Source organism: Ostrea edulis, chromosome 8, assembly GCF_947568905.1.
Source record: "Ostrea edulis chromosome 8, xbOstEdul1.1, whole genome shotgun sequence".
In the NCBI taxonomy this organism is placed as follows: Eukaryota; Metazoa; Mollusca; class Bivalvia; order Ostreida; family Ostreidae; genus Ostrea; species Ostrea edulis.
The window spans coordinates 21,261,884-21,289,613 of record NC_079171.1 but is presented as its reverse complement, the minus strand read 5'-3'; the positions used below and the strand labels follow the sequence as shown (position 1 = coordinate 21,289,613).

The following is a 27,730-nucleotide window of genomic DNA, read 5'->3' as shown; positions in this document are numbered from 1 at the left end:
CAAACATCCTGATCATGTTAAAAAGGCATAGGTCTTGCCATGACAAATCCCAAGATATCAGTATCATTTTAAGTGTCAGTGTAGACAGGGTAGTCACAAGTAAATTAGTTGCAGCTCACTGTAAATAAAAACAGTATAATATCATATTAAATATAAATGAGCTATAAATAAATCAACTTAGCTGCAACTATTTCATGACAATATGAGCAAACAAGTTTTAAATAAATAAACAAATCCTCTCAACTATTGCACATAGTCGGGAAAAATAAAATTAACAAAATTATTGCCTTTACATAAATAACAAGGAATCAATTAGTGATCCTCCAACAGACTGACCAAAACTGACACGATCAGGTTATTATGAAGAAAGTTGACATAATATGTAAACAACCAGCTAATAACTATATGATTAATAAGTAAAACTGATAGTCATACATCAAGTAATTATGAACGCACATCCAGAAATTATCACTTGCATAACAAGCTAACAAAACAAGGAATAACTTGCCATGCTGAGATGAGACATTATTAAGCATTGATACTTAACTAATCCTGATCCTTTACCCGTCTCTCGAAATGGGAGGCATGGAGGACAACACTTTTAACACTTTGCAAGTACTTGCTCATGAACCGGTGGCCATGGTAACTGTCTTTTATGTGAATCCCGTCACGTGCTAGGTATTTCATGTCTGGGTTCCAGAAGCCACGGTGGTGCCAAAATATGAGGTTACTGTTTGAGGAGTGATATTGGTCATGCAGAAGTTTATTGGTGTCAATCACTTTGGTATTGAAATGACTTCCTACTTTTGATGGATGTCTGCGTAGCAATTGTCCAATAATTACATAGGAGAAGTTATTTGTTACCAGTAAAAAGTGTGTCAATGCCATGATTTGCCGAGCAACGTCGCGTGGTGTTGCCTGTGGATCTGTAAAGTCATTTCCACCGATCTGTTTGTAACAAATACCGTTATCGATGTGGATACTTTGAAAGTCTAGTAGTTCCCTGGAATTGGCCAGCTCGTAAGTCTTGAGACCGCCCCTAGCACGAATTAACACTTCAAAACTATCTTTCTGAAGACGTAAATTAGCATAATGTTGCACATTGTTCATGAATGCACCGAGCCTTCTTATGAAGGAATGTCCCATCAGCACCAATGTTCTTGGCTTTGGGTATCGAATGCTTACCTCCATGCCATCTGCTAGACTATTCAATTAATTAACGAAATGTTCACATTGGTTTACCTTAAGTGGTATCTAAACTGTGGTTTTTTTCAAAACAATCTTGTATAATTAAGGAACTTGAAGCAAGTTTAAATTGAGCAAAGCCTCGTGCTTCACCGGATTTTCATTATTTGGAATTCGATCCCGATCTGAGTTGAACCCGATCTTAATACAACAAATAATGAAATTGGAATTTATAAATTATCATGGAATTACAGTGTAAAAGCTTGCATATGAAACATTTTCTGAGACATAAAATTTTATATTTGTAAGGGTTTTAGTGAAGTTTAGGAATCTGGTAAAGGCACGGTAACTCGTATTCATCAGACCCATTGACGGGGATATTAAATGTGTTTTGAAGATTTTAATTTCTTGAAAGGACAGTTAGAGTATATGTACATCTTTACGATTGCCAAAAGTGGAATAAATACCAACTTATTTTAATATTGAGCCTTAGAAACAAAGACAACATTGGTATAATCTTTGTCAGCTGGAACCAAAACATTCCTCATGTAACCTACCTAATTCTTTTATCACTAATGGTTTACTAAACACAGAAAGATAGATGGTATGCATTTTTGGTTTAGTGTGTCCAATGCGGGATTTTAATTTTTCCTTTTATACATTTGATTCATTGTGACAAGGTATCAAGCTCTTCTTTTTCATATATAGCGTAATGTCTGGCACCCTTTTCGACATAATTCATAATAGAGATGAAGGTCTGCCGCCAATTCAAAGACCGAGGTTCTCTAAATTTGGGATTCTTTTAAGGTGGCTCACTACATCCAGAAATAGTTTCTCAAATCAGTACGAATTGATTTAATTATAAAATATATGATGATATACAATAAGTATATTTGCCAAAAAGCAAAGATATACAAATTTGGATAAAAACATGAGTTTGAAAAAAATTATTTCAACACATATGAACAAAAGACTGAGCTAAGATGATAGACAAACAAATTGATCAATACAAATAATTTCATAAAACATTTAAATCGCCATCTAGTGACGTGGTGTCATACAAAGTTTAAGCTTTAGTGTAGTGAGCTACCTTAATTAAAACAAGTGCTTCAGATCAGATCCTCATTGATGCTATACAGACTTGTACATACAGTAACTTTAAAAGTTTACCAAATCCATTTATTAGAGAGAACATTTACAATATATTGGAATGTGAAAAAAAGTCAAAACTTCTTATACGATATTTTAAACAAAAAAATCTTCAGTGACAACAGGTGTCATACGATGTAATGAACTTTTATATATAGATAACAGAAAATGGAACGACATTTACAAACTATATATAGCTACCTTTCAAAAACAAAAACAAAAACCCACAAACTTACAAATTGCTAAATAAGTTGCAAAAGTATAGCAATTAATTCATTTCTAATCAAAATTAAAAAGGTAAACTCTTAAGATATGTGCTTTCTGTCACAGATAGGAGGAGAAAACGAAAACATATATTGTGTGGAAATGTGATTATGTTCAATCATTCTTAGATGAGTTTGAACTTTCATTAGAAGGTAAAACAGTTTTATCAAAAAAATGTTTTATCGTGGGTATTCAGAATGAATACATATGTGTATATAAAAAAAACGTATAAGTGGTATTTTTAGCGTGACACAGATTTAGCGAATTGTCCATGAATTATGGGTATATATATTTAACGAAAGCTAATTTAACAACTTTATAATTCCAAGAAAGATAGCTATTACCTCCGATATGGAATAAATATTAGCGATATTCAATTTTAGCGATCTCAACACTATCGCTAATATTGCCAAAATGAAATCCTCGCTAAAATTTCTACTTATACGATACCTTTATCCTTTGGTTGAAATACTATATAAATACAGCAAGCTGTACTGTGAAATCTTTGAGCATTTGTTTTGCAGTATCCTACTTAAAACTCTTTTATGAAACACAAAAACGGCTATAACGAGAAAGCTGGTGCTTTATGGAACAGTTGAGACTTTTTCTTTCCATAATTCTTTCTTTCGCAAACATTGTCGGTATTGCTACATGATCTTTGCTACGCTTATTTGTACATGTGTCGAGATATATACAGATGAATTACATAAATGTTACAATTTAAAAACAAAACGAAAATCTGACACAGGGGGGGTTGGTAAATTGATAAAAAAAGAAAGTACCAGTAGCAAAAAATAAAATCAATCCTGCACATCAAGTTCATCATAAGGATATTCGTTTCGTTGGCTTTCATGGATTCCCATGTACATATTTCCTTTATCGTCTGATCCACCAGCGTTGGTTCTTGGTACTAAGGCAACGCTTTTTGCATTTACATAGCTCCCTGACAAATCATTCTCGTATGTTTTGTTTTCTCCATCCGCACTGTCTAGGGTTTCATATAATCCAATTCCCTGTGTTTCCATGTTCGTAGGTCTTTCTCCTACGTACAATCGCGCATCCGGAAGTGAATGGTTTTGACGATCTTCATTCTTTAATTCTACAAAAGTTACATCTTTCGTACATGTTTTTCAATGTTTTGCGTAGTACGTCCTTAATCATCAAATTTCAATAAAAGACTCTGTATATACATCAGCATTGTTCAATTACACGAAAACTAACAGAGAGGAATAATTACAGGCCGTTCAATGAATGAAATTACAAACTTTTGGTTTTCATAATTCCAGCCTGGATTTCTCGACAAAATCTTAAGTCGAAACTTAGACTGAAATCTGAGATTTTACTCAAATTTTGACTGCTCAAATAAAAGAAAACTAAACAAAAGATCGTTGTGGACTGTCATTGATGAAAAAATGTCAAAGTTATACGTAAGAAAATTACAAAAGTCTACGTAGGGAAATAGATATAGTCACTTGCAGCGAAGTGTTGATAGGTGTATATAATTCAAGTGCTCAATTTTCATTTCAGTTTTTAAAAAGTAGAAGTTTCAAACGTGTAACAAATCAGGTTTTATTCAATAACTCAATAAAAATATACATGGTTATTGTTTTGTATTACATGCTCTCAAATGACACGTGAACTGGATTGTTCTAGAGTTGGATTGATTCACTCATATGGAGACGTCACCATTGCCGGTGAAGAGCTGCAAAATTTAGGCCTATGCTGAGCGCTTAACGCCTTTGAGCAGGGAGGGATCTTTATCGTGTAACACCTGCTGTACTACGTAACCTCGGTTTGTGCGGGCTCATCCGAAGACACCCCCCCCCCATTTTTGGATTATTTTCATAACTGGTAACTACGATTTTTGAATTAACAATTTTGTTTGCGTATATTCAGTTCGGCACTGATTTTGATGTTTATTGTTCAACTACCGTAACTTAGTATTTCGCTATTGTTACAATTTTCTTTCACGGATTTTGATGTTTATTGTTCAACTATCGTAACTTAGTATTTCGCTATTGTTACGATTTTCTTTCAACCTTTAATTGTAAATAAAACTTATCAATGTGCTTGATTGCCTTTGTTAGTCAATTCTGTAGATTGCATAACATGTGCGAAAATACGAAGTGCTGGCGATAGCTCTGATTTTCTTACACAAGGTGCATACCACACTGCTGTCAGTGTCAATTTAATCCTACATTAGTACTGTCAAACCTTCTGAAACTCACATTTTACTTTTAAGTGAAATTTATGCTTATTCTTAGCACATAGGGATGCTTAATCATCGTCTCTCAACGTATTTTAATACGTTGAGAGACGATGATTAAGCATCCCTTGAGCGCTATGTCTTCATTAGGCAAACGGAGTAATCCGTACTCAGAATCAGCTGTTTAAAAAAAGGCTAAACAATTTGTATGAAACACACCAGAACGACATGTCCGAACGACATCTCACTAAATCTTACATACGCAATCGGAATTTAAAACAATTATCGCCTTCTGAATTTGTGTTTTAGACATTGGAGTATTTCTACATATCCCGGTTAAGTGATAAACTTCCACTTAGATGATGACCATTTGGCCATTAGATCGTGACTTATTAAAGAAAAATCTTACCAGTTGTAATTCTGCTTTCTTTGCTTGGATCTTTTTGTGCTTCGGGAATACCGTCTCTCTTTCTTCTAAGTCTTAAATTGATAAGTTCAAAATATAGTACAACCTTAGCCGTACAATAGTTTCCTCTGTAAGAGTATGATAACTCCCCCTTTACTCAAAAGTGTTGGAATACCATATTTTGTACAATAAGGATGTGTTTGAGAAATATTATGCTTACGGTGGCAACAATGCGTTCTGTAATATGTTTGTTGCGTAATATGCATTGACACATGATTCTAGATGTTTGAAGTTTGACATTTCAGCAGAAAGATTGCTGTAAATATGATATAACCGTGCCTTTCATGAATGTTCAAGAAACTTCAACTTTATTATAAATACATTGTGAATACTTTGATATTAGGCACTTAAATCATTTGAACGACGGGAATCAAGCATTCATTTGGACTCACTAAGTTATATAAGATTATTTGGGGACTACCGGAATTACTTTGATTGGGATTATCAGCAGATTTGTGACAGTTTTGTGTGCGAAGTGAGCTCACATTGGACACTGATGTTGCAAACCTATCGTAAGTTAGTAATTTGTTATTTTGATTTCAATAATTGTAATGCAAGGTGAAGATAACAAACAGTGATCAATCTCATAACTCCTACAAGCAGTACAAAATAGATAGTTGGGCAAACACGGACCCCTGGACACACCAGAGGTGGGATCAGGTGCCTAGGAGGAGTAAGCATCCCCTGTTGACCGGTCACACCCGCCGTGAGCCCCATATCCTGATCAGGTAAACGGAGTTATCCGCAGTCAAAATCAGTGTGCCAAGAACGGTTTAACAATCGGTATGAAACACGTCGTTATTCACAATGGTATTCCGACCAACAACAAATGAAAAAAATAATCAAGGTCAAAACTTTGATATGGTTATGATTTTCTCATAAGGAGTACGCCTATGAAATATGAGAGCCCTATCACTCACCATTCTAGAGTTATGACCCAAGTTAAAGTTTCGGTAAAAGTTTTCAAAGTTGGGTCAAACTCCGAGGTCAAGTTCACAATGTCGCGGTGTGTTGGCATAATGGACACTTTCAGCTGAAACTGACACTTTCAGAGAAAGACGACGGACACTTTCAGATGAAGCTGCTGTTTCTGCTTAACACGCTCTGTAAGTGATCTCTGTTTATATTCAAACCTTTAACAAACCAGCGAATGTTACCTTCCATGGCATGACTAATATTAATCTCTGATTTGTTTTCATTTTGTAATGATATCCTTATAATAAATATAATTTCGATCTCACGCATGTGGCACACTTACATTGTCTCGGATTTTGGACGGAATCACAAATAAACTGGAATTTCCCTAGCTTCGCAGGCGTATTATATACAAAATAAAGATATTTTGATCTATATATTTGGAATTTATTGGACGAATATTGTATTTTAAAGTAGTATATGTTATTTATTGTCAATTATAAAGGAATGAACACGTAATGATTTGAACACCGGCTACTTTCAAACCTTTATTTACTGTATAGTTTTGAATCCCTTAGCCTTATACTATACAAAATTAAGATTAAGCTTCTTACATGTATATAATCCAGTGATATAAATCTGGTAACAATGACAGGGTCAGCTCTAGAGGGGGATGTTATGAGCGTTGTAACCTACCCACCCCTTGGTTATTTTTCCCATAAAACAGTAGGTCATTATTTGGTCTTTGTGCGCTCTTCTTTTCTTGGTCAGAAAATTTTCTGCATTAAAGGATATAAATATTGATGCTCACAAGCTGCAATTTTGTTTTTCATTTTAAAAGCTAAGTACGACTTCACAAATGATGTCCATTTTAAGATATTTCGGCTTGAGCATCACTGAAGAGACAATGTTAAATAAATTTTGTCGAAATGCGCATCTGGTGCATCAAAATTGGTACCGTATACGTTTTACATGAACAACAATAAATTATTATTTTGTTGAGCGTAACTGATATCTCATGTAAAGTTACATGTGCAAATGAATAGATTAGACTTCATAACATTAGTCACTTTTCACAAACTACACAAAACGGTTTTTTAAATTCTCTTGTTTTTTTTTTTTAAATATTACCGAGTCCGATACACAAACCAGGGCTTCAAGATTGTAGTGGCAATACAGTGCTAAATAGTACTAGAACGAAACTCTAGGCTAGCCCTATGTAGGAATAACAAGCGTTATTTCATACCGTGCGACCTAGATACCTAACCTAGCAGCTAGCCTAGCCGCTATGATCTTGTATACATCCCAGCTGACTTGTACGGTCACGTGTTACCCTGATAGGTTCGCTGCAATTGGAACATTGCTCAACCTAAAGGATTTTTTTCCCAACATAAATTTGTCACCTTTGATTAACGTTAGGAGACGTACAGAATAAGTTAGAAATTCCTCTTTATTCAAACGGTTAACCACACCAGATATTATATCTATAGTATTCTTCACTGTTTGGTTATATTGAGTTTGATCAAATAGACATTTATTTTTCCTTTTCATTGTGTGGTTTTTCTTTTCCTTGACGCGTTACATGTGTGGTATTTTGTTGGACTTCTTACATTAGATTTATTTCCGTCGTCATTATACTTTCGTCTTTTCGACTTATTCAATCACAAAGATGACTTTATTTTCTCTAGGTAATATTGTGTGTGTGTGTTCCAAAGTTATAAAGAAATAGCATGTACAGCAACAAAGTCTGAAAATGTCGGATGCCACATATTTTGTGTGACAGAAAGAGACCGTTGCCTAAAAATGAAATAAGGGTCTGTTTTCGTTGGAATTACTGCCCAGTATTGAAATTCGTTAGCATTGCTAAATATCTTGTATTCCCAAGAAAATATCTATCTTTGTCTTATGTAGTGTTATTACCAATGTAAACAATAAATATCTTCATTTTATGTTGTCCTAATTTACGTGATAGCATATGTGGTCAAATTACGAGTATAATGTGCAATAGGCGAAAATAACAAATGCATCACGATAAACAACACATCCCTAATGTAGGATAATACCACTGATATTCCGCGTAAGTCGAGCTAAAAAAAAAAACCTTCCTTTTTCCGCAAGAGTCTTTAGCGGTCAAGAACGCAATTTCTATTTTGGAAATTTAGCGGAAAATGTTCGTTGATCTCTCTGAAAGTGTCCGTTTCAACGGAAAGTGTCGATTATACCTATGCACCGTGAATATCAAACATCACGGTATCACATCAAAGATATCGTCATAAGAAAACCCTATACTAAATAGTTTAGGAGATACATGTATTGCCTACGTTAGATTTTCTAAATGTAAAAATCTTTAGTACCAAAAAAGGGTTTTGTCAAAAGAAGTACATAAACGAAATATGAAAGATATAAAACTTACTTTTAAAAGTTATTTTGGACAAATAGATACGACAAAAAGGATATTCTCCACAATAACGAAAAATCCCCTATCTGATTACCTTTTAAGTACTTCAATCTTTGTCGTTGATATGCATATTCATTACATTTCATAAACGGTAAAGTGAAAGGATCACGTTAGATCAAGAAATGTGCGAGAGACACAAGTCTCTAAATGTTCTTGTTTATTCAAAATGCATACCTAAAGATAATGACTCCGGCAACGACTACAATTGCAACAAAGGCGCTTGCTCCTACTCCGGTGCCAATGGCAGTTTCGTGGTCTTCTGGTGAAGTCTCATACAGACCTGAAGTTTAAATCTTAGATTGTTCAACTAATTATTCAGGTGAAACTCACCGTCACACAGACTCCGATACATGTATAAAACGAAGTATGGAGATAACGAGCAGTTTGTTGGAAACGACACCTTTACTTCTATAAATCTGGAGGTACATGTATTTATTCAAAATAGGATTATATTTACATATTTAACAATTTACATGTACATTACATCACACAAAACCAATCCGTTCTTCTTATCAACTCCATTTAGAGGAGTAAAATCTTTTTGGATATATTGTGTTTGAAACGATACTACTAAAACATTGCTGTGACGTCACACCTCTGTTCTTGTAGATCAAATATACCTGGAACAGTTCTATAATAATATTTGTCACTTTAGAATGTATTATCGGACTGCAGCGATAACAAAATAGAGTGAAACCAACGTTTATTATTTGTAGAAATTAAAGAATATCAAAAAGAAATTACAAATTCAGGGTAAGCAAATGCAAGCAATTCGTGTTGCTACAAAGAAAGAAATCCATGCAGAAAAAATAAATTTTCATATCCCTCTCTCGCCAACACTAACACTAAAATCGAGTTTTTACTGCTCGGTGTTTTGGTGCAGCAATGTTTATAAGCGACTCTAAATATATTACTGATCAAGAATCTGTAAATCTCTTCATATTATTGGGTTCTCCGCCGCTGGCTGACATGTACAAATATTTACATGTATTTAATCCAGCCCTCCATGGTGATGATATCATCTTACACCGTGTCGGATCACTGATAGAGTCACCTCATATAATTATCTGAAAATGTTCTACAAGTCCCAAGATTTGTTTACTAAACCGAGTGAAACAGAAGGTTTTTTTAATATCAAAGGAAACAAAATTTGTCTCTTTATTTCGTCTACTTATTTCAAGTCGAAAACTATTATGCTTGAAGTCCTACTGTGTTATTATTGGAGTGCTCCACATAACTTTTGGATATTATTTAAATTGCGAATGTATGCCAAATACAATTATAGATGTAAAATCATCAGACTGTTTTCAACACTAACGAGCCTCAAAAAGAGTCTGATAATTTTACAGCGGCATATACGCATTATAGACTAACATATCTGTCGGATAAAAGACAGACGCAAATTTACACTGCGATATTAAGTAGTACATATCTTTACCAATATGTACCATGTAATTGACGTGTACAAACTCGTCCCGAATGAAATAGAAAGAAGAATATATGAAGCATAGATATAAAAATTTGGAGAAGGAGTAATTCGATATTTAGCAAGGCTGCCTTATAAACATTTGGGTAGTGTTCTTACGTTGTGCACATTTATCGCCCGTATAGTCACTAGCACATCCGTCGATACAGGATCCATTGTTTACGTAACACGTCCCGTTATAGCAATGAGGACTACACTCCTCCTCACAGGACACGCCGTAGAACGTTGGACTGCATTCTTAAAAAATAAAGGAACCTTTTACTACATATGGTATATGTTACTTCAGTTTAATTTATCCAAGTACATACAGTCCTGACCCAAAACATGAGTAATATTGGGTTGGTTGTAAATTGTTTAACGTCACGCTCGAGAATCTTTCACTCATATGGAGACGTCACCATTGTCAGGAAAGGGCTGCAAAATTTAAGCCTATTCTCGGCGCTTACAGCTTTGAAAAGGGATGAATCTTGTGACACAGGACCTGAGATTTGCGGTGTCATCTGAAGGACTGCCCAGTACTGAGGACCTACTCTAATCCAGATGCCCAAGGGAATTATAAGTTACAGAAGAAAAAGCTTAGAATAATTTAATATTCCTAACTTTGAGTAAATTCTAGTAAAACAAACATTCGCACAATGACACAAAATAAGTTGAAAAGAATTGAGTAACTCTTCCATCGAGATTTCTTGTAAGAACAAGGCCTATAAACAAGGTGGCGTGGAACAAGCGAGACGGCTCATCCAGTTAATAAACAACTGAAAACAACGTAAATATATATATATTGCTGTTATAAAATTTAGAAATTCATTTCAAAATTAAGGATTATCTCCCTCATGCATAGCTCTTATCCTTGGACGAATTTGGCTCCACTTTTTGGCACGCTGTTTTTGGCTATATTTAGCTCTAAAACTTCATAGTTATTTCGGATTTCAAACATTTCGATTGAGCATCACTGAAGAGACATTATTTGTTGAAATGCGCATCTGGTGCATCAAAATTGGTACCGTATAAGTTTTACATATATAAACCTGTCCCTTCTTCAGGACGATAATATTTACATAGAAAAGTCGAGGAACTAAAACTACAACTTAACTTCAAAAGCTAATATAACAACCAAAACGTCTACATATTAGCATTATCAAGTGTAATATGTGGCAATAGAAAAGTTTGTTCCTATCGAGCGTTTAGTTTTTATATTGGATCAAATGAAAAAAGTCAATGTAGGGTACTCGCGTTGTATCATGCACGTTGTTTAGGTTTCGATTCTAAATCGTGGTGCCGACTCAACGTCCGGTGGTAGCGATTTTTCATTTAAGTCACATTGAGTATTAGAAGTGAAATGTTAGGATGGACACTTTAAAAAGAAATTGGAGGTCACAGTAGGCGATGTAATGATTAGAAACCTCACTGCTACGTCCTGAAGAGCATGCCCGTGTAACACTTTTAAAACCTTAAGCTGATGAAGCCTCTACATAAGTTAAAATTCTCGATTGAGATATAAAACAACACACTAACATATTTATGTACCAATATCCCAATATCACCTACATATCGTGTTTATACATCTATCTCAACTGATTCGACACACATGAGTTTGTTCTGCGTATGATCAGTTTTTAAATCGAGTCAAGTTACTAACAAACAAGTTGATGGTACAGGGGTTTCAACTGTCTGAGTTTCGTTTAAAGTCAGCATTTCTCAAATTCTACTGTCATTATAACAATCTAGTTTGCTAATACAATATATCATTCAGTCAAATGCTGTCTGACTTCTTTCATACCAATTGTTAAGACCGTTTTTATTACACTAATTTTGACTACGGATTTGCATTGCTTATATGAGTTATGAGATATATAATTGTTCGTTATCTTCACCTTACATTCAAATAGTAAATACATATGTTCTTACCCATACACCTTTTTCCTTGCCATCCCCTTTTACAACTACAACTTCCTGTGATTTGTTCACATCCCTTAGGTATACAACCAGGACCACAAATATTGTAACACGTCATACCAAACTTTCCATCGATACAGCCATCATCACAATTCCCAGAGTTCCTGTTACACCCGTTTTTACAGTCTGTGTTACATGTTACATTACACGTGTCTTTGTAGTATCCAGTTTCACATCCATCAGTACAGGAGCCAGTGACGCCATCACACACCCGTCCCCTACAGTGTACACCGCACTCTTCAGAACAATTAGGTCCGAAGTGTAATGCGTCACATCCTGTAGATGAGTTGAAAAGTGTTCTAGTTTAAAGTTTTCTAGATAAGCATAATTAAACAATCCCGATACAATTCTTGTATACTTTTTTATTTTATTGTGTCAGTACAATCCTTTTCTTCTATGTTTACGACTCTTCTTATTCACTATTTTAGAATGCAGAATTAACAATATTTGAGTTAACTTACTGTCACAGATATCCCCTGTCCAGTTTGTATTACAGCCCCCAATGCAGTGTCCGTTGTGTGCATCACATGTTCCTGACTTACAGTAAGGACCGCATGTTCTGTTACAGAATAGACCATGATACCCAGCGTTACAGCCACTACACGCTCCAGTGACCCTGTCACAGGTCCGGGGACTACACCGAGGGCCACACTGGTGTTCACATGTGTATCCATAATAAAAGTCAGCACAGCCCGTGGTACATGTTCCGTTCCCTTGTTCACACGTGTTTCCTACGCATTGTTGGCTACACTGTGACTTGCACGTGTTCCCCCAGTACCCGGTCATACAGCCTTTTGTGCAGTATCCATTAGATGGATTGCATGCAGCATTTACACAGGTATCACAAGCTGTCAAAGTTCCAATGGTATGCATATTAAGAATATATTGTTACTTTATCTAGCTTTGAGTACCATGATATTTTATTGATTCGTCTTGAGTGTAGATAAATTACATTTTATCGGTCTGGGCATAATCATGTTATTCGATCCGCGTACTTAACAGTATCGTTATCATGGTTATATGTATAAAGATGTATAATTATACCCCTCGCAACAAGTTGTGTGTGTGGGGGAGGGGTATGCTGGAATCGGGTTGTCCGTCTCTGTCCGTCCGTCCGTCAGTCCGTCTGTAGGCGCAATGGTTTCCGGGCTCTAAAGCATTATCCTTTCCACCTACCGTCACCATATCATATATATGGACTGCCCATGGGATGAAGATGTTCCCTATCGATTTTGGGGTCAAAAGGTCAAAGGTCAAGCGCACTGGACATCGAAGTAGCAATATGGTTTCCGGGCTCTAAAGCGTTATCCTTTCCACCTACAGTTACCATATCATATATATGGACTACCCATTGGCTGAAGATGTTCCCTATCGATTTTGGGGTCAAAAGGTCAAAGTTCAAGCGCACTGGACATTGAAGTAGCAATATGGTTTCCGAGCTCTAAAGCGTTATTCTTTCCACCTACAGTCACCATATCATACATATGGACTACCCATGGGATGAAGATGTTCCCTATCAATTTTGGGTCAAAAGGTCAAAGGTCACGCGCACTGGACATCGAAGTAGCAATATGGTTTCCATTTAAATTTTTAATGGATTTTGTCATCGCATGGAGATGCTGTGTTCCTAGATACCTTTTAGATCATAATACTGAAGTTTTACCTATTACAAACACCCTTTGGGAGATTGGGGTAAGCGGGGGATATTCTTAGTGAGCATTGCTCACAGTACCTCTTGTTATATATAGTCAACACACGGACTAACCAGTTACTAATACTTTTATATAATTTACTCATGTTAACTAATCATGCTATTTATTCCGTTTTTAAAAGTCACATTTACGTAATAAATGCTATCGTAAAATCCGCGGATCGAATAACATGATTATGACAATGTGATGCACAGTATGCAGTGGTCAAGTACAGAAGATGTGAATATCAGATACTTACGACACGTCCCATTAATGATGTCACATGTTGAACAACCCTGACAAAGTGAACATGATTCACCATATGTCCCTACACTGCAACCTAAATAATACAATGAAAATCAAGATATTTCTAATACTCTAAATGAAAGTCAACATGATATTGCACAACTAGTGTATCCTAAAGAAAATATGCTCATCAACTGTGACGATAAGTATTTCCCTATAAATATGATGCAGATGTGAACAATGTCAGTTTAAATTTTGACAAATATAGTACGCCTATTTTAACGGTAGGTAATCCTGAAAGAAATGAAAGCAGAATGTAAAAAACGCAAGTACGCAACTGCGTACACATCATTTGCGAGAGAGAGAGAGAGAGAGAGAGAGAGAGAGAGAGAGAGAGAGAGAGAGATGTCCTTTATATGGGGCCTCAAAAATAAATTTGCATCATATACATTTGTGTGCATGTAGCAGACGGACTTAGGATATTCTTTGTTATCAGCCTCAAAGCGGCCCCCATACCCCTTGCCATAATTTGCACACACTTCATTTTCTTTCTGGCTACGCTTCACCACCAGCATACTAATGCACTTTATGAGGTAAGCTGACGTAAAGTGTCTCAGTCCATGTCCTCATGTATTTAAAAAAATGACATAAATTTCTTAAATAAACTGCCGTCAATTTCGATATTCATAAGTGATTGAAATATATACTATCTTTAATTCAGATAGTCATGTGACATTCTAAGGTCTGGTTACTTGTATACACAATGATGTTTCTAAATGCTGTATACGCTCGAGTTTGTTCTTTATTATTGCGTAAAGGCGTTGTATCTATATATAGCATATATGCAAAACTCGGAAAATTCAGTGTTGCAGTAATGGTACGCGTTTCCTTGAGACAAGGTCACGATCAGCTATTCAAAAGATTCAGCGACCATTGCAGGAAATTTCAAATTCAAGTTTCTTGCAGAGCTGAGACAGGCAGTGCGTTAAACATGTACCATTCTCCTATATACAGCCATTAAAAGGTCGTGAAATTGACAAGATACATATGGAGTGAGTCATGCAAAAAACGTCTCAATCACATTTAAGAAATCCAATTGAAGGTGGTGAAATGGTATGGGAATAGTAAGATAATGTTGTCTTATTTTCTTTGAAATCAAAAACAGAGACGTATTCAACACTAAACTAAGATTCCACAATGAAAAGTGTGAAAATAACAAAACAGTGATCAATATATATCCATGAGTTGACCCTAGAGTTGACCTTCCCTGGTAGAAAGGTTTTTCTAATCAGAGAATAAAATTATGTAAATCAGAGCTGATATGATGTGAAAACGATGGAAAATGGACATCCAATTATGCAAGTTGATATAAGTGAATGGAACTTTGTTTTTTGTTGAATAAACTTATCGTGAGTGGTGTACGAATAAGATTTCTTCCAAACATGATTTGTCCATGTTGTTCACAACAAAAATAACCGCTGAAAAGGATTCAAACAAAAGAACTATTAGTGAACTGACGTTAGACATGTCTCGTTCATTTAGTGAGGTTGTTCAATCTGCAAAGAAGACCCATTGTGGGTCAAATTAAAATCGAGAAGCATCACAGAGTCCGGATAAAACTTCAACTCCAAACACCCTCCTCACAGCGACTCATGACCTCACCCATATTACGGAGCATGAACAAGTCCTCTACCCTTCTCAGCAATTCATTGTTACGGGTCCAATATGCATAGCTAATGATGATATACAAAAACTTCCACAGGCAGTAATATCAGCTATAAGTGACAAAATAGATAAACTCGTCCATGAAAAGGTACAACAAGCACTACCACCTTTACAGAATAAAATAGAAAAAATAGAGAAGGACAATGAAAATCTGTTTCTAAAAGTAGATGAATTAGTGCACTACGGGAGAAGACCTTTGGTAAGGGTAACTGGAAATGAGGAGTCGACCTAAGAAAACACAACTGAAAAAGGCTCTGGAAACAATCCATCAAGCTGGTATCACCCTTGATAAGGAAGATGTCATTACCATACATCGAGTAGGGAATACTATAAAGACTGTGTGTCTTAGCTTTCGAGTACCATTTTGTGATGTTTTATAAAAAAAAAAAGGAATTGTATGTTTTAATGTATCATACCTGAGTCATTATATGGTGTGTGTGCGTGTGTGTATTTCATTATTATTTTAATACGCCCTGAAACTGATGTTTATTCTTATCTAGCATATTTATGGTATCTTGTGTTTTCATGTTTTATATGTAAAATGAGGATAGGTACAGCTTTTAATGTTTTATTTATTTTCTATGTATTATGTGTATAACATTCTCTTGTAAGGTATATATGCATTGTAAAGCACCTTTGAGCGTACATAGTGTATGAAAAGGATGCTATATAAATATGGTATTATTATTATTATTATTAATACTAGCAGACACAACTCACGTCCACGATAAATAATTGTCAAACTAAAATCAGCTGAAGTCGAGCTCCATCTGGTGAAAAACTCACGGAAGTTAAAAAGCAATACAGCCATCGCCTCAATCCATATTAACGAAGTTCTGACAAAATTCCGAGACCGACTCATATACCTTGGGCGACAGCTTTTCAGGAATCGTGTACTTAAAGGTATTTCGTCATCAAACGGCAAAAAAAGGGTTTGACTTTGAAAATCGAGTGCATTTATTCGAGAGGAGGCGTATCTCATCCCCTTTGGTCACGTGATGTAACTTTTGGTGGGCTAGAATCATCAATGGTTAAATGAATAAGTATACAGTCTACATCTGTGTTATAGTATTCATATATCACCTAAATATACTGTTTTTCCACATATTTTTGTACGTATATGTTTATTGACCTTTTTGTTCTTGATGACAACTCTTTGTATATATAGTTTTGGTTTTTTCTCATTTACTTGTGTATATTACATACTCAGTACTCCTACAACTTTACAACACACTATTTATCTGTGTTACCATGTATTATTTCTTATTTTTTGACTTCTGCTTTTTGTTTCGCTACAAAGCACCAAACGTTTATTTATCTTCTTTATTTTTGTTTTATATTTGCTTCGTTATTTGAACAACAAAAACTCAATTGTCATTGAAACAATGCCTATATATTAAAAGAGCTTCCGACTTCTGATATTCTCTTTTCATACGTTTTTTTTAATTTTTGTGATATAGTACTTAATGGTATTTTGAACAATGATGTATATAAATAAGCAAATGGAACAAAGACATGTCTCCATTACGTGAAAGATGCAATCTAGATGAACACATAAAACATCTTTTGTTTGAATGCAAAATTGTTAAACATATTTGGGAGAAAATTAGCTCCTTTTTGAAGTTTGAAATTACATAGAAAACTATTGTACTCGGATACTATAATGAAATCAGCGGGAAAAAATCCTTTTGAATAACCTTGTATCTTTTATAAGTTTTTCTATATATAAATATAAAATGAAATGTAGACTACAGAAGGAGAAAATTTTGGAGCAAGATCTCCTACATAAACATAAATATGAAATTCTTATTAAGAATATGGTAGTTGCTAATATTGACAAGAATAGACAAGATTTTTATAAGAATGCAGGAAACTGTTTGTAATTTTGAAATGAATATATTCTAATAGATAGGCATTGTGAAATGAATTTTTGATATGCATTATGAAATGAAATTTCATAATTTCTATGATTGTTGTGATGTGGAATTTATTTTGATGTATATATGAAATACACTATGATTAATATGATGTATGTACATTACAATTTTCTTATGCATGATATGTATTTTAAAATGCATCACTATTATTATCATGTATGCATTATATGAAATGGAAAAATGAATTTTTCTGATCTTTCTGATGTATGATATGCATTATGATTGTTATGATATATGTTTGCATTATGAAATATATATTTTAAATAAAAGATAAAAAGGGCTTCCGACTGCACCAATATTTTCTTTCTACTTGCCCACAAACACTATGTCTTAGACAATGGGTAACTCAATACAACAACATTGTGGTACAATCGGAAACTTTTACCAGTTATGTGTGCCTAAATCTGTTACTGTCGTTTTTTTTATTATTATTATTGCAATTGGTTATCGTCCGTCGTAATGCGTTGTGCGTCGTCCGTCGCGCGTTAACAATTGAACATTTTGAACTCATTCTTGATAACTCCAACTTCAATTCTTTTCAAATTTGGTATTTTTTTTTTTGCACAAAAATTCTCCGTTATAGAGATAACTATTTAAGATTAAAATGCAGACTTGAAATTTACGAAGAATCATTTGTACCTGTATCAATGTGGAATTCTCTTAGTATAGAATCAAGACAGGCTTCTTCAATTAAACAATTTCGTTAAAGTGTTAGCTCTAATATTAGCAATGATAAACCCCCTGTATACTTTTAATATGGTTCTCGCTTGTTGAATATAATTCACACCAAACTGAGACACATATGTATTTTGAATTATAATCTCTATAGACGCAGTAGTTTTGATTAACCATTATGTTCCTGTGCCATGCGTAAAGACGCATATAACTTTTTCTTTATTTGTAAGAAATATTCAATCGCTAGATACAAATTAATGAAGAAATTGCTAAGGTTGAATGATTTGGATATTATTGATACAGATCTTCTACTTTGGGGTGATAATGTCTTATTTAGCGAATTGAATGATTGTATTTTCTTATGTTCAGACGCATGTTCATGAAACTAAAAAAAATATCTTATTCCATTGTTTATCTATAAAACACTTAACATTTATGTATTTTCTGTATATCATTTTTTAAATGACAATTGTGTGTTACTTGTGTTAGATTATTTCGGATTTCAAACATTTCCGTTGAGCATCACTGAAGAGACATTATTTGTCGAAATGCGCATCTGGTGCATCAAAATTGGTACCGTATAAGTTTTACATTATAAAGAGAAGAACTCCTAAGTTGCACGAACTTGCTTCTGATCCTATTGTATATACATGTATTATATACAATAAAACACGTTCAAATCAAATCCATGAAAAGGCGGGAAACACAGATCACTGCAAACATAAGAGGTGGGTACAGTTGACTTGGAGGATTAAGGACCCCCTGTCGACCGGTCACACCGCCGTGAGCCCTATATCCTGATCAGGTAAACGACATAACGCGTAGCTAAATTTCAATATGCAAAGAGCGTTCTGAGAATTGGCAAAAAGCATGTCAGACAACATTTGAAGCCATGACATGTTGTATTTGCAAATTGGATCATGATGACAATCACAGAATTTGCGATATGCTGACTTTAAAATGCTCAACGTGGAGACTCGGGTTAGAATAGATTCTGATGCAGTACCCTTTGCTTGTAGTATGGGGCGGTCCTTCGGATAACACCACAAAAACCGATGCCCTATGTCACAGCAGGTATGATACAATAAAGATCCCTCCCTGCTCAAAGACCATAAGCGCCGAACCTAAATTTTGCAGCCTTTCACCTGCAATGGTGACTTCTCCATATGAGTGAACATTGTTAAGCAGAATGTTAAACAATATACACCCAACCAACCAACTAACCAACCAGTGAACTCCAAATCAGAGGGGCTATGCCTATTGCCCAATCATGTTGCGTTTCTCAATAAAATATGTTTAAATTAACTCCAAATAAACACCACATGGTCTAATTGTAAATTTCAGGAATCCTGCACCACAAAGGCCTTGGGGATGGGTCATCAGCTGCCAAAAATTGATGAATTTTCAAAACTCCTTTTCTCTACAACCTCTACTGTAAGAAAAGTAACTGCATAGTGATGTAGAGCAGGAAGACCTTTACCAAAATTGTATATCATGATCCCTGGGGTAGAGGTTCTGGTGGGGTCAAACTTGGTATATATAGTGTATATGTGAAAAACATTTAGATAATATTTTCTTTAATGCTATTGTTACTAAACTGAAACTTAATTAATATTTAGAAGGAGTATGTAGTCCTTTACCAGAATTGAAATTTCAAGATTCCAGGGGTTTGGGTTCTGGTTCCAGGATTCGGTCACAATTATTATAGTGATTATTGTCTTTTTTCTTCGAACGACTGCTTTAAGTTTGCTTAAACGGTATAAAAACTAAATGCATATTCGTGAAAAACAGAAAAGGATGAACCAAAAATGCATGTCTTACTTTTTTTTCGATAAATTGTAAGTGAATTATGTCCATGTAAATCCCAGGACCATTTCTGATAGACGCTGTCATCTTTACCTCCATTGATCATGCGCAGCATAAAACTGTTATCTGACTGCATTCCGTTTTGACCAGAATTTTGTCAATTAATATACCACGATCATCGATCAGAACAGACGAGACTGGTATGCGCGATATACTTATTTGTTTGACAAACAGAGACTAGCAGAGACTAGCGGCAGACGACACTGATATTACTGATTTTTTTATATAGGAAAGTCTACCATATTACTGATATGCTTAATCAGTGACTGTCAGAAAGATAGGAATGGGCCCACTTCGAACCCTCCACTACTACACTACCTACCATAAATAAGTATACATATAAACTGTTTACACATTTTGGCATGTAATATATTCAATATAATGTAAAGAGCTGACTTCACTGTGTGTAACTTTCAATTTATAACAGTAAAATAATCAGTTAAGCGTACCACTTCAATATATGTTAAACAATTAATTAACATTCAATATTCTCTTCATACCTGGGCTTTTGAGCACAACTGCGCAGGATGCTACAACTAATTATTCACGGGTTCAATACCAATCCCATTGGTGCAAACATATTACACATCTATTACTGAACCCTATCTAGCTGAAAAAAGTCAATTCAAATTTTGAAAGTGTTTTGCAGGGACTATATTTTGTGGCGGAATGTTTGATTAATCAAAAAGTTTTAAATCTGTATGATATTACAGTTTCTGTTTTATCCAATATATAATCCTATACATCCTATGTATTTCAGTTTTATGATTTCTGATACAAGTAGTTGAGACTTGGAAATAGTTCAGATGTTGTAATTTTTTTTAATTTGGTTAATATATTTTTTCCAAACACAATACCGATTGTTAAAAAAGTTAAAGTGATTTACTCGAAGCTTTGTATAAAAATTCCGTATTTTCAAAAATAATTCAAACTTTTAAGACAAGACCTTGAAAATTATGTGAAATTTTAGAAATTGACATTGCTCCTAATACATGTATGTCATTTGACACTCTCAAATTTGATATCAAGAATATTTTCGTATATCAAGTGCAAACGGTTACTATTTATTTCCATTACTAGTATTAAACTTTTTTATCTGCAGTGTTAGAATACATGATTATATATCTATTTTATGTAATGATTGATTTATGTTGTGTTGACACCAACAGACAAACCAAGTTTAATTGAATAAATTGTAAGTCCAAAAAGGCTATGTTCAGAAAATTGTACATGCAGCTCAATAACAAGCGTTGTGACTCCAGTTTTTCTTATTAGTTTCCAAATTCTCCTTCAATGTAGAAATCAAAAATACCGCATATGTTGTTGAGATGCCAGATGACCATGCTGTTGAACATGTGAAAAAGGCTGGCAAGGTATTTGGAGGACTTGGTGGGATTTAAAAAAAGACAAAGCACGTGACAGATGGGACCTAACTTTCAACAAGAGAGCTCAGCTGACCAGAAATACTAAGACAATGTACAAGGTACCTGACAATGAAGACGACGATGATGATGAACATGGATGTGCACACAAAGAAAGAATGATGGAAGATCAAAAGTATCTGCGAAAGCTCATTAATCTGTTCAAGGTCTAAAATCAATTTGATAGTACTTCCTCAGAAGTATTTTCGAGTACCATAAGGATATTGCCAATGAAATAGTAACGAATGACCTATTGCATGCTGCTGCCACTGGGAAGCAGATTGTGACGGGGTTTACTCAATCGGATCACGCGCTCGTCTTTTTCCGTAACCGGTAAGAAGACTCGGACGTGGATCGGCGCAAGAATTGCATCAAATCGATGCATTTCTTCGCCGGAAGCGCGCCCGTGGATGAGATTTAAAAGGCCAGAACTGAATCCCTGAATAATATGCTATTTATATTTTCACCACAGATTCAGTTTTGGCATCATTAACGTCTTATTCACTCTAATACATAACATGTAAGTGGAAATTGATAGTGGTACAATACCTTAGATGTGTATAATATCTTAGATGCATTTGAAAGTTCACGTTTCATAGTGTAACGTACGACTGTGACGTCAAAGTTACGTTTATGTATACGTAACAACCAACTCTGATGGCGTCGATCCACATACGAGGTTCATTTGCGGTTACGGAAATAGCCGAGTAGTTACGATTGGGGGTTTACTGAGACGAGGCTGGTCAGGAAGACTACAGGTTTTCATGACAGAATCAATCAAAGAACGTTTGATAGTATGTACACTGTTAAAGTCAATGTTGGAAAGGGAAAATTTGTTGCAGTAAAGGCAGACAGAAAGCTCTTTGCACGTGTGGTCACAACTTTGAAAGCAGAGAGAGATGTTGACATGAACAAAATGTTGGAGCAATGCCTGATGGCACACTGCGCCTACCTCGCAACAAAGCTAACTTCGGCAAGATTCTCCAGCAAGGCTTACCACACAATGGTGTGCCCAGACCAATGCCAACATGTACTGTCACTGATGGAATGACCATATTCAGACATTAGGGAACAGGGTGAACGCTAAAACTCTCGGCGAATGGATTGATGCTGTTGCTGACATTTCCAGTCATATGTTCACAAACCATTGTTTCCAGGTTGATATTGCCTTTGACCAGTACAGGAATAAAACAATCAAATCAACAGCTTACAGTCAGAGGGTGTGGGGAATCCGAACTCCTTGGTGCCTGGACACTTACAAAAAAAAAACAGTTGGACTATTCAACATGAAATTGGCATCGGACCCCTTTCTATGATAGTTACTGTAACATATTTTGGCCTCCTAACTATGAAGGCGGGATCACATCGGCTCACAAATTGTATAAAATAACAATAACAACCATACTGAGATTTACCATCTATAAAAGTATTACGAGATTTCTAGATGATAAGTCCGAGATACGGTGGCCAAAATAAGACCGGACGTTAATTAAAATATACCGGCTGCACAGCAAGTGTGCATATAGGGTCAGTTTTAGTATCAAAATGGACAATGAGTCGGACTTTGCTCGAAGAATTTGTTTTAAATCGGTGTGATTCATCAATACAATATGAAATTTAGGAGGATGGAATGTTGCTTTCAAAGACTGTGCCATTCGACCTTTCGTAAGTTCTTCTAAATGCGAGACCATATCCAGGACTATCATGGAATAACCCACCCACCACCTCGTTTCACTAGACTCCACGGGTCGTGAACATGATTTTTGATATAAAGATCGTTTATAAATTGATGGGAGTGAAATATTCTTTCACTGGATAAAACACTAAACGAATATTTATTTGTGAATATATTATCGTTGTAAAAAAAAAAAAGCTTTGTTGGAGATCACCTTAACTTTAACAATAATGAGCTATAATAAAATTTTACCAAGATATGATAGGAAAGTAGTTTATGGATTTAGCAAGTGTTTAACAAATCAAGTTGAATAGCGATATTAAACACACCAACATTTCGGTATCATTACAGAGCAGTATGTTAAATGTGTATGACTTCGGTTTGATCGTTTTTATATACTAGCGGAAAAAAGAAACCGCATTATTTAATGTATGAAAACATAATAAAATATAACAAGAATTTTTACAATAACTAATGAAAAAGACTCCAACAAAATTGATGTTCTTGTCATGCATAAATCTTATTAAATCAATGACTTTGAAAAATCTTATGACGTCACACGAGAGTGGAACTACATTACTAGTATTACATGTATTATATTATGCAAAGCCTTTCAGCAGTGTACACATACACTTTTTAGGGTATTGAAGTTTTAAGAACGCATCTTGTTTTATACTGTTGCTGAATATTAGAATTTAGCTTAGATATTCAGAACAGGCAATTGTTTCTACATTTCATATCCCTTGGGACTATTGATAATGTTAACTAGTGCTCAGGTGACCGATAAGGCCCGTAGGTCTCTTGTTCTTTTGATTTTGGCTGTTGCTGTTTTACACGTATGAAATACTATCATATTATTGATTATATGCAAGGTGAAGATAACGAACAGTGATCAATCTCATAACTCCTATAAGCAATACAAATAAATAGTTGGGCAAACACGGACCCCTGGACACACCATCTATAAATATTTTTGACCAATTTGAAAATCGTATCCATGCCCCTTTAAATCCCATATAAAATGTGGTCATGAGTACTTCAGCCAGTAAATATTTTATAAATATTGCATGTACAGTACACGACACGAGTTTTTTGCGTGTTCCACGCAACGCGGTGGAACAAATTTGCCCCAAACACGGTGGACCTTTAAAATTGTCGGCACCTTTGAAGTCCTATTTTTCCGCGCGAGCTAGACATTGAAGTCCACGGAGGATCTCCGTGGATGCCACCGCGCATCTCCGTGGATGTCACCTGTACCTCCGTCGATGCCACCGTGTACCTCCGTGTGATAAAACAAAGAAATAATTTCCGAAATGATTCACCCAAAAAACCTTTTCGCTTGGCCAGCATACATGCCCTCAATCCATTACTTATTTAGAAATTACCTATAAATCATTCAATTCTTGTAATTGTTGTTTAATGATACGTTGGTGTTTTCGGTTCATATCCGTATGTAGACTTCCCTGCAGACGTTCACACCTTTTTATGAAACGCCCAAATTATCGACATCCTGTATATAAACACCTGTGTTATTCCTACCACTCGTCGGTACATTGTTTCACGGCACGTGCAGCACAATTTCACCAAATAAAAGAAGGGTCATGAACAACGACAATCACATGCCAGTAATTTCAATTTAATAAACAGCAGTTCAAAGAAATGTGTACCATAAGCAATAGTTTATTTTTACGTAAAGTTTTCATTGTAATTGGGAATATGTGATTAAGGTCAGCTATATACATGTACATGTTTACATTGGATATGAATTTCATTATGTACTCAACTGTGAAGCAATGTGAGCAAAGAATCAAATTTTTATCACTTAAACAAATAAATATTAAAATTATCTTTACTTTTAAACAAAGAATTAGAAAACTCTGTACTTTCATTAAGAAAATTTCATTAGAATGCCCATACTTCACATTAATCATAACACGGTTTTTAAAGGTTTTTTTCTATCTTGATAAATACTTTATTATACGCATGTATTATTTACTAAATGTATATATAACAGCTTTTTGTCTTTATATTTTTGGTGATGAGATCCAATAAATTGAATTGAGTACATGTAGTCTTGAAATATCACAAAGTAAAGAGTTGACAACGATTGAAATAAAAATGCAGACGTTTTCTCGTTTTTATTCAGTAACTCAGTAACTTGCGCGTCTTCTGAATGAAAGTTGTAAAACAAACGTACTAGGTTTTGGTTAGTTATAACATAATACGGGGGTAAAATTCATCTAATCTCCGCTAGCAATGGGTTTTGAGTCAACTGTGCCTTCGTGCACGAATAATCTCGGCTAACGAAGATGGAAAAAAAAGAAGCCTAGATAGTCCGCTTGCATTAACATGTATTATGAAGGTGCAATCGAAGAATTATCCAGTAAATCCAATGATGTTGCAGTATATATAGCATGTATTTATTTTATTTTTGACTGAGAGGGAGATAGACAGCTAAGCACGTAACATCGTTTTAGAAAGGGGGGGGGGGGGACTCATTCATTAGTCCTAACCCGGACCAGCCGAAAAATTTAACATGTAAAGAAAACAAAATGGGAAATAAAAAAAATATCAGAATGAAAGGGGATGGATAATTAATCAGAAAGAAATTGTACTTTCAAGATTTATACTGAACGTATTAAACTTCCCGTATCTGCATACATTCATGAATATTATAATCAATGATTACCAATGCTCTCTCTCTATCTCTCGCTTTCATTATCTAATGCATCTAAAGATTAAATTAAAGATTTTAATAATCGATAGCGTATATGAATAAAAGCAAATAATCGTTAAGTCATTTCTGTTTATATTTATATTAGTTTTTTTTCATGAACTAGTTGCATTTGACACCGAGGATTTACATCCTTAAATATTGATTACAAGCACGTAGAATCGGAGAGGGTGTACTTTGAAAACTTGAAAGGTTTTCGTAATCGGAAAATTTAAGCACCATTTTTGTTGTTATTTTATTGCTTGTCAAGAAATTTATACAACTTAACCGGCAACATACCCCTTCTGATACATTGAAAAATATAAGTAATGTTAGCACGGGGCTCTATAAAGTTCAATCTGCAGTTTGGTCATACTTCGTCATTCAATAAATTATTCAAAATAAAAAAAAATGTTTGTTGGATTAGCGGTACTATGATGTATGACTATAACAATGACCTGTGTATAACTTGTACATTCCATGCAAATTCGAAGGGGTTTTCGCCTCAGTAGAACAATGGGGGTCAGCTAATCCGTGTATTTGAAATCAACAGAAGTGCTTAACGTCTTGCGGAAAGTGTGAAATATATTGGGTCGGCATAAGATACCCGTGATCTTAGACTAGATCTGATATCGCGCCGACCCAATATATTTCACACTTTTTATGAGAAGTCAAAACCCAAACTTGCTAACCGTAATTTAGTTATACTGTGAGAAAGACCCTAGGAATTTGCATGGTATATACTTATTATACAAAAATCATTGCATTATCCAGACACTCCCGATGAACATTTTTTTTATGAAAACCTCTATCAAAGTACATCGAACATAAGTCTCGGTCAAATGTAATTAACTCGGGATTTTAAAAATAAATCATTCGATGGTTTGTATTTTTGCTTCTATTAATTACGTAATAAATTAATTCCAATTTGTTAATCATCGACAATGCTCTAATTTCTATATTGGATCAAGTTATATTTGCCAAGATGCATATCAACACAATATGATGGAGGTAATTATGTTAAACAGCGCATTTGTCACAGAGAGAGAGAGAGAGAGAGAGAGAGAGAGAGAGAGCACATCGGTAATTATTAAATATCCCTATCACATGTTGTACATGTATGTTTTTCATTTACTGAATATACTAATTCGCATTCAAAACAGGAATTGCCTGCAAGTACGCATTATTTAAACATAGAATTTAAGAATATTTTAATGAAGAAAGAAGACTAAAAGAAAAAAGTCAAAACCAGGTTTTCTTAAAAACATAATATATAGTGTTTGGTATCGTTGGAATCGGCTCAATATGCTGAAAAACAATATAAGTATCAGGGGGGAAAATATTGACATTTTTTCTTTTCTTAAAATTCCACCCTTATCTTGATTATTTGGCCTGCGGCACATTTTCACATCTCCCGCAAGGCGCCCGTGGCCAGAACAAAGCTCTTAGCAGCTGTGTGTATTCGAACACACACCGTGGAACACGGAGGACACGGTGTATCTCCGTGGATTTTCCACCGTGGTCTTTCCACGGTGGGGTGTATAAAACTCGTGTCGTGTACTGTAGTTGACAATGGTTTTTCGAGGGGTGAAAATTTCCAATGTTACGTTCAACTACATGCAATATTTGTTTTATTATACTGAATATTATATAAACAAGAAAGCAAAAATTTGTACAATCAGTGTCATGCTAGTTT

At 34.9% G+C, this 27,730-nt stretch overlaps 2 protein-coding genes across 2 annotated transcripts in view; both read right to left on the bottom strand.

The window, feature by feature from the left end:
* Window positions 1-1,191, bottom strand: part of LOC125662927 (uncharacterized) — a 1,422-nt gene extending 231 nt beyond the window's left edge. Inside the window, exon 1 of the mRNA XM_056147486.1 lies at window positions 565-1,191. Within this exon, the coding sequence (XP_056003461.1) occupies window positions 565-1,191 (627 nt within the window). The remainder of the gene's footprint in view (window positions 1-564) is intronic.
* Window positions 1,192-2,125: 934 nt separating this feature from the next.
* On the bottom strand, window positions 2,126-15,688 carry LOC130049623 (multiple epidermal growth factor-like domains protein 10). The gene is made up of 8 exons (XM_056147485.1): window positions 15,685-15,688; window positions 14,036-14,116; window positions 12,547-12,933; window positions 12,038-12,361; window positions 10,229-10,366; window positions 8,818-8,923; window positions 5,214-5,284; window positions 2,126-3,697 (listed from the first exon to the last, which is right to left on the bottom strand). The coding sequence occupies exons 1-8, from the start codon at window positions 15,686-15,688 to the stop codon at window positions 3,399-3,401; spliced, it is 1,410 nt and encodes a 469-aa protein (XP_056003460.1). The 3' UTR covers window positions 2,126-3,398.
* Between the last annotated feature and the right edge of the window lie 12,042 nt (window positions 15,689-27,730).

Excerpts from the sequence above, each read along its gene's own strand:
- LOC130049623 (XM_056147485.1), bottom strand. Across the intron at positions 10,367-12,037 it reads GCAAGGAAAAAGGTGTATGG|AATGCAGTCCAACGTTCTAC; the intron begins GTAAGAACATAT and ends TTATTTTTTAAG. Across the intron at positions 3,698-5,213 it reads AGAAAGCAGAATTACAACTG|AATTAAAGAATGAAGATCGT; the intron begins GTAAGATTTTTC and ends TAACTTTTGTAG.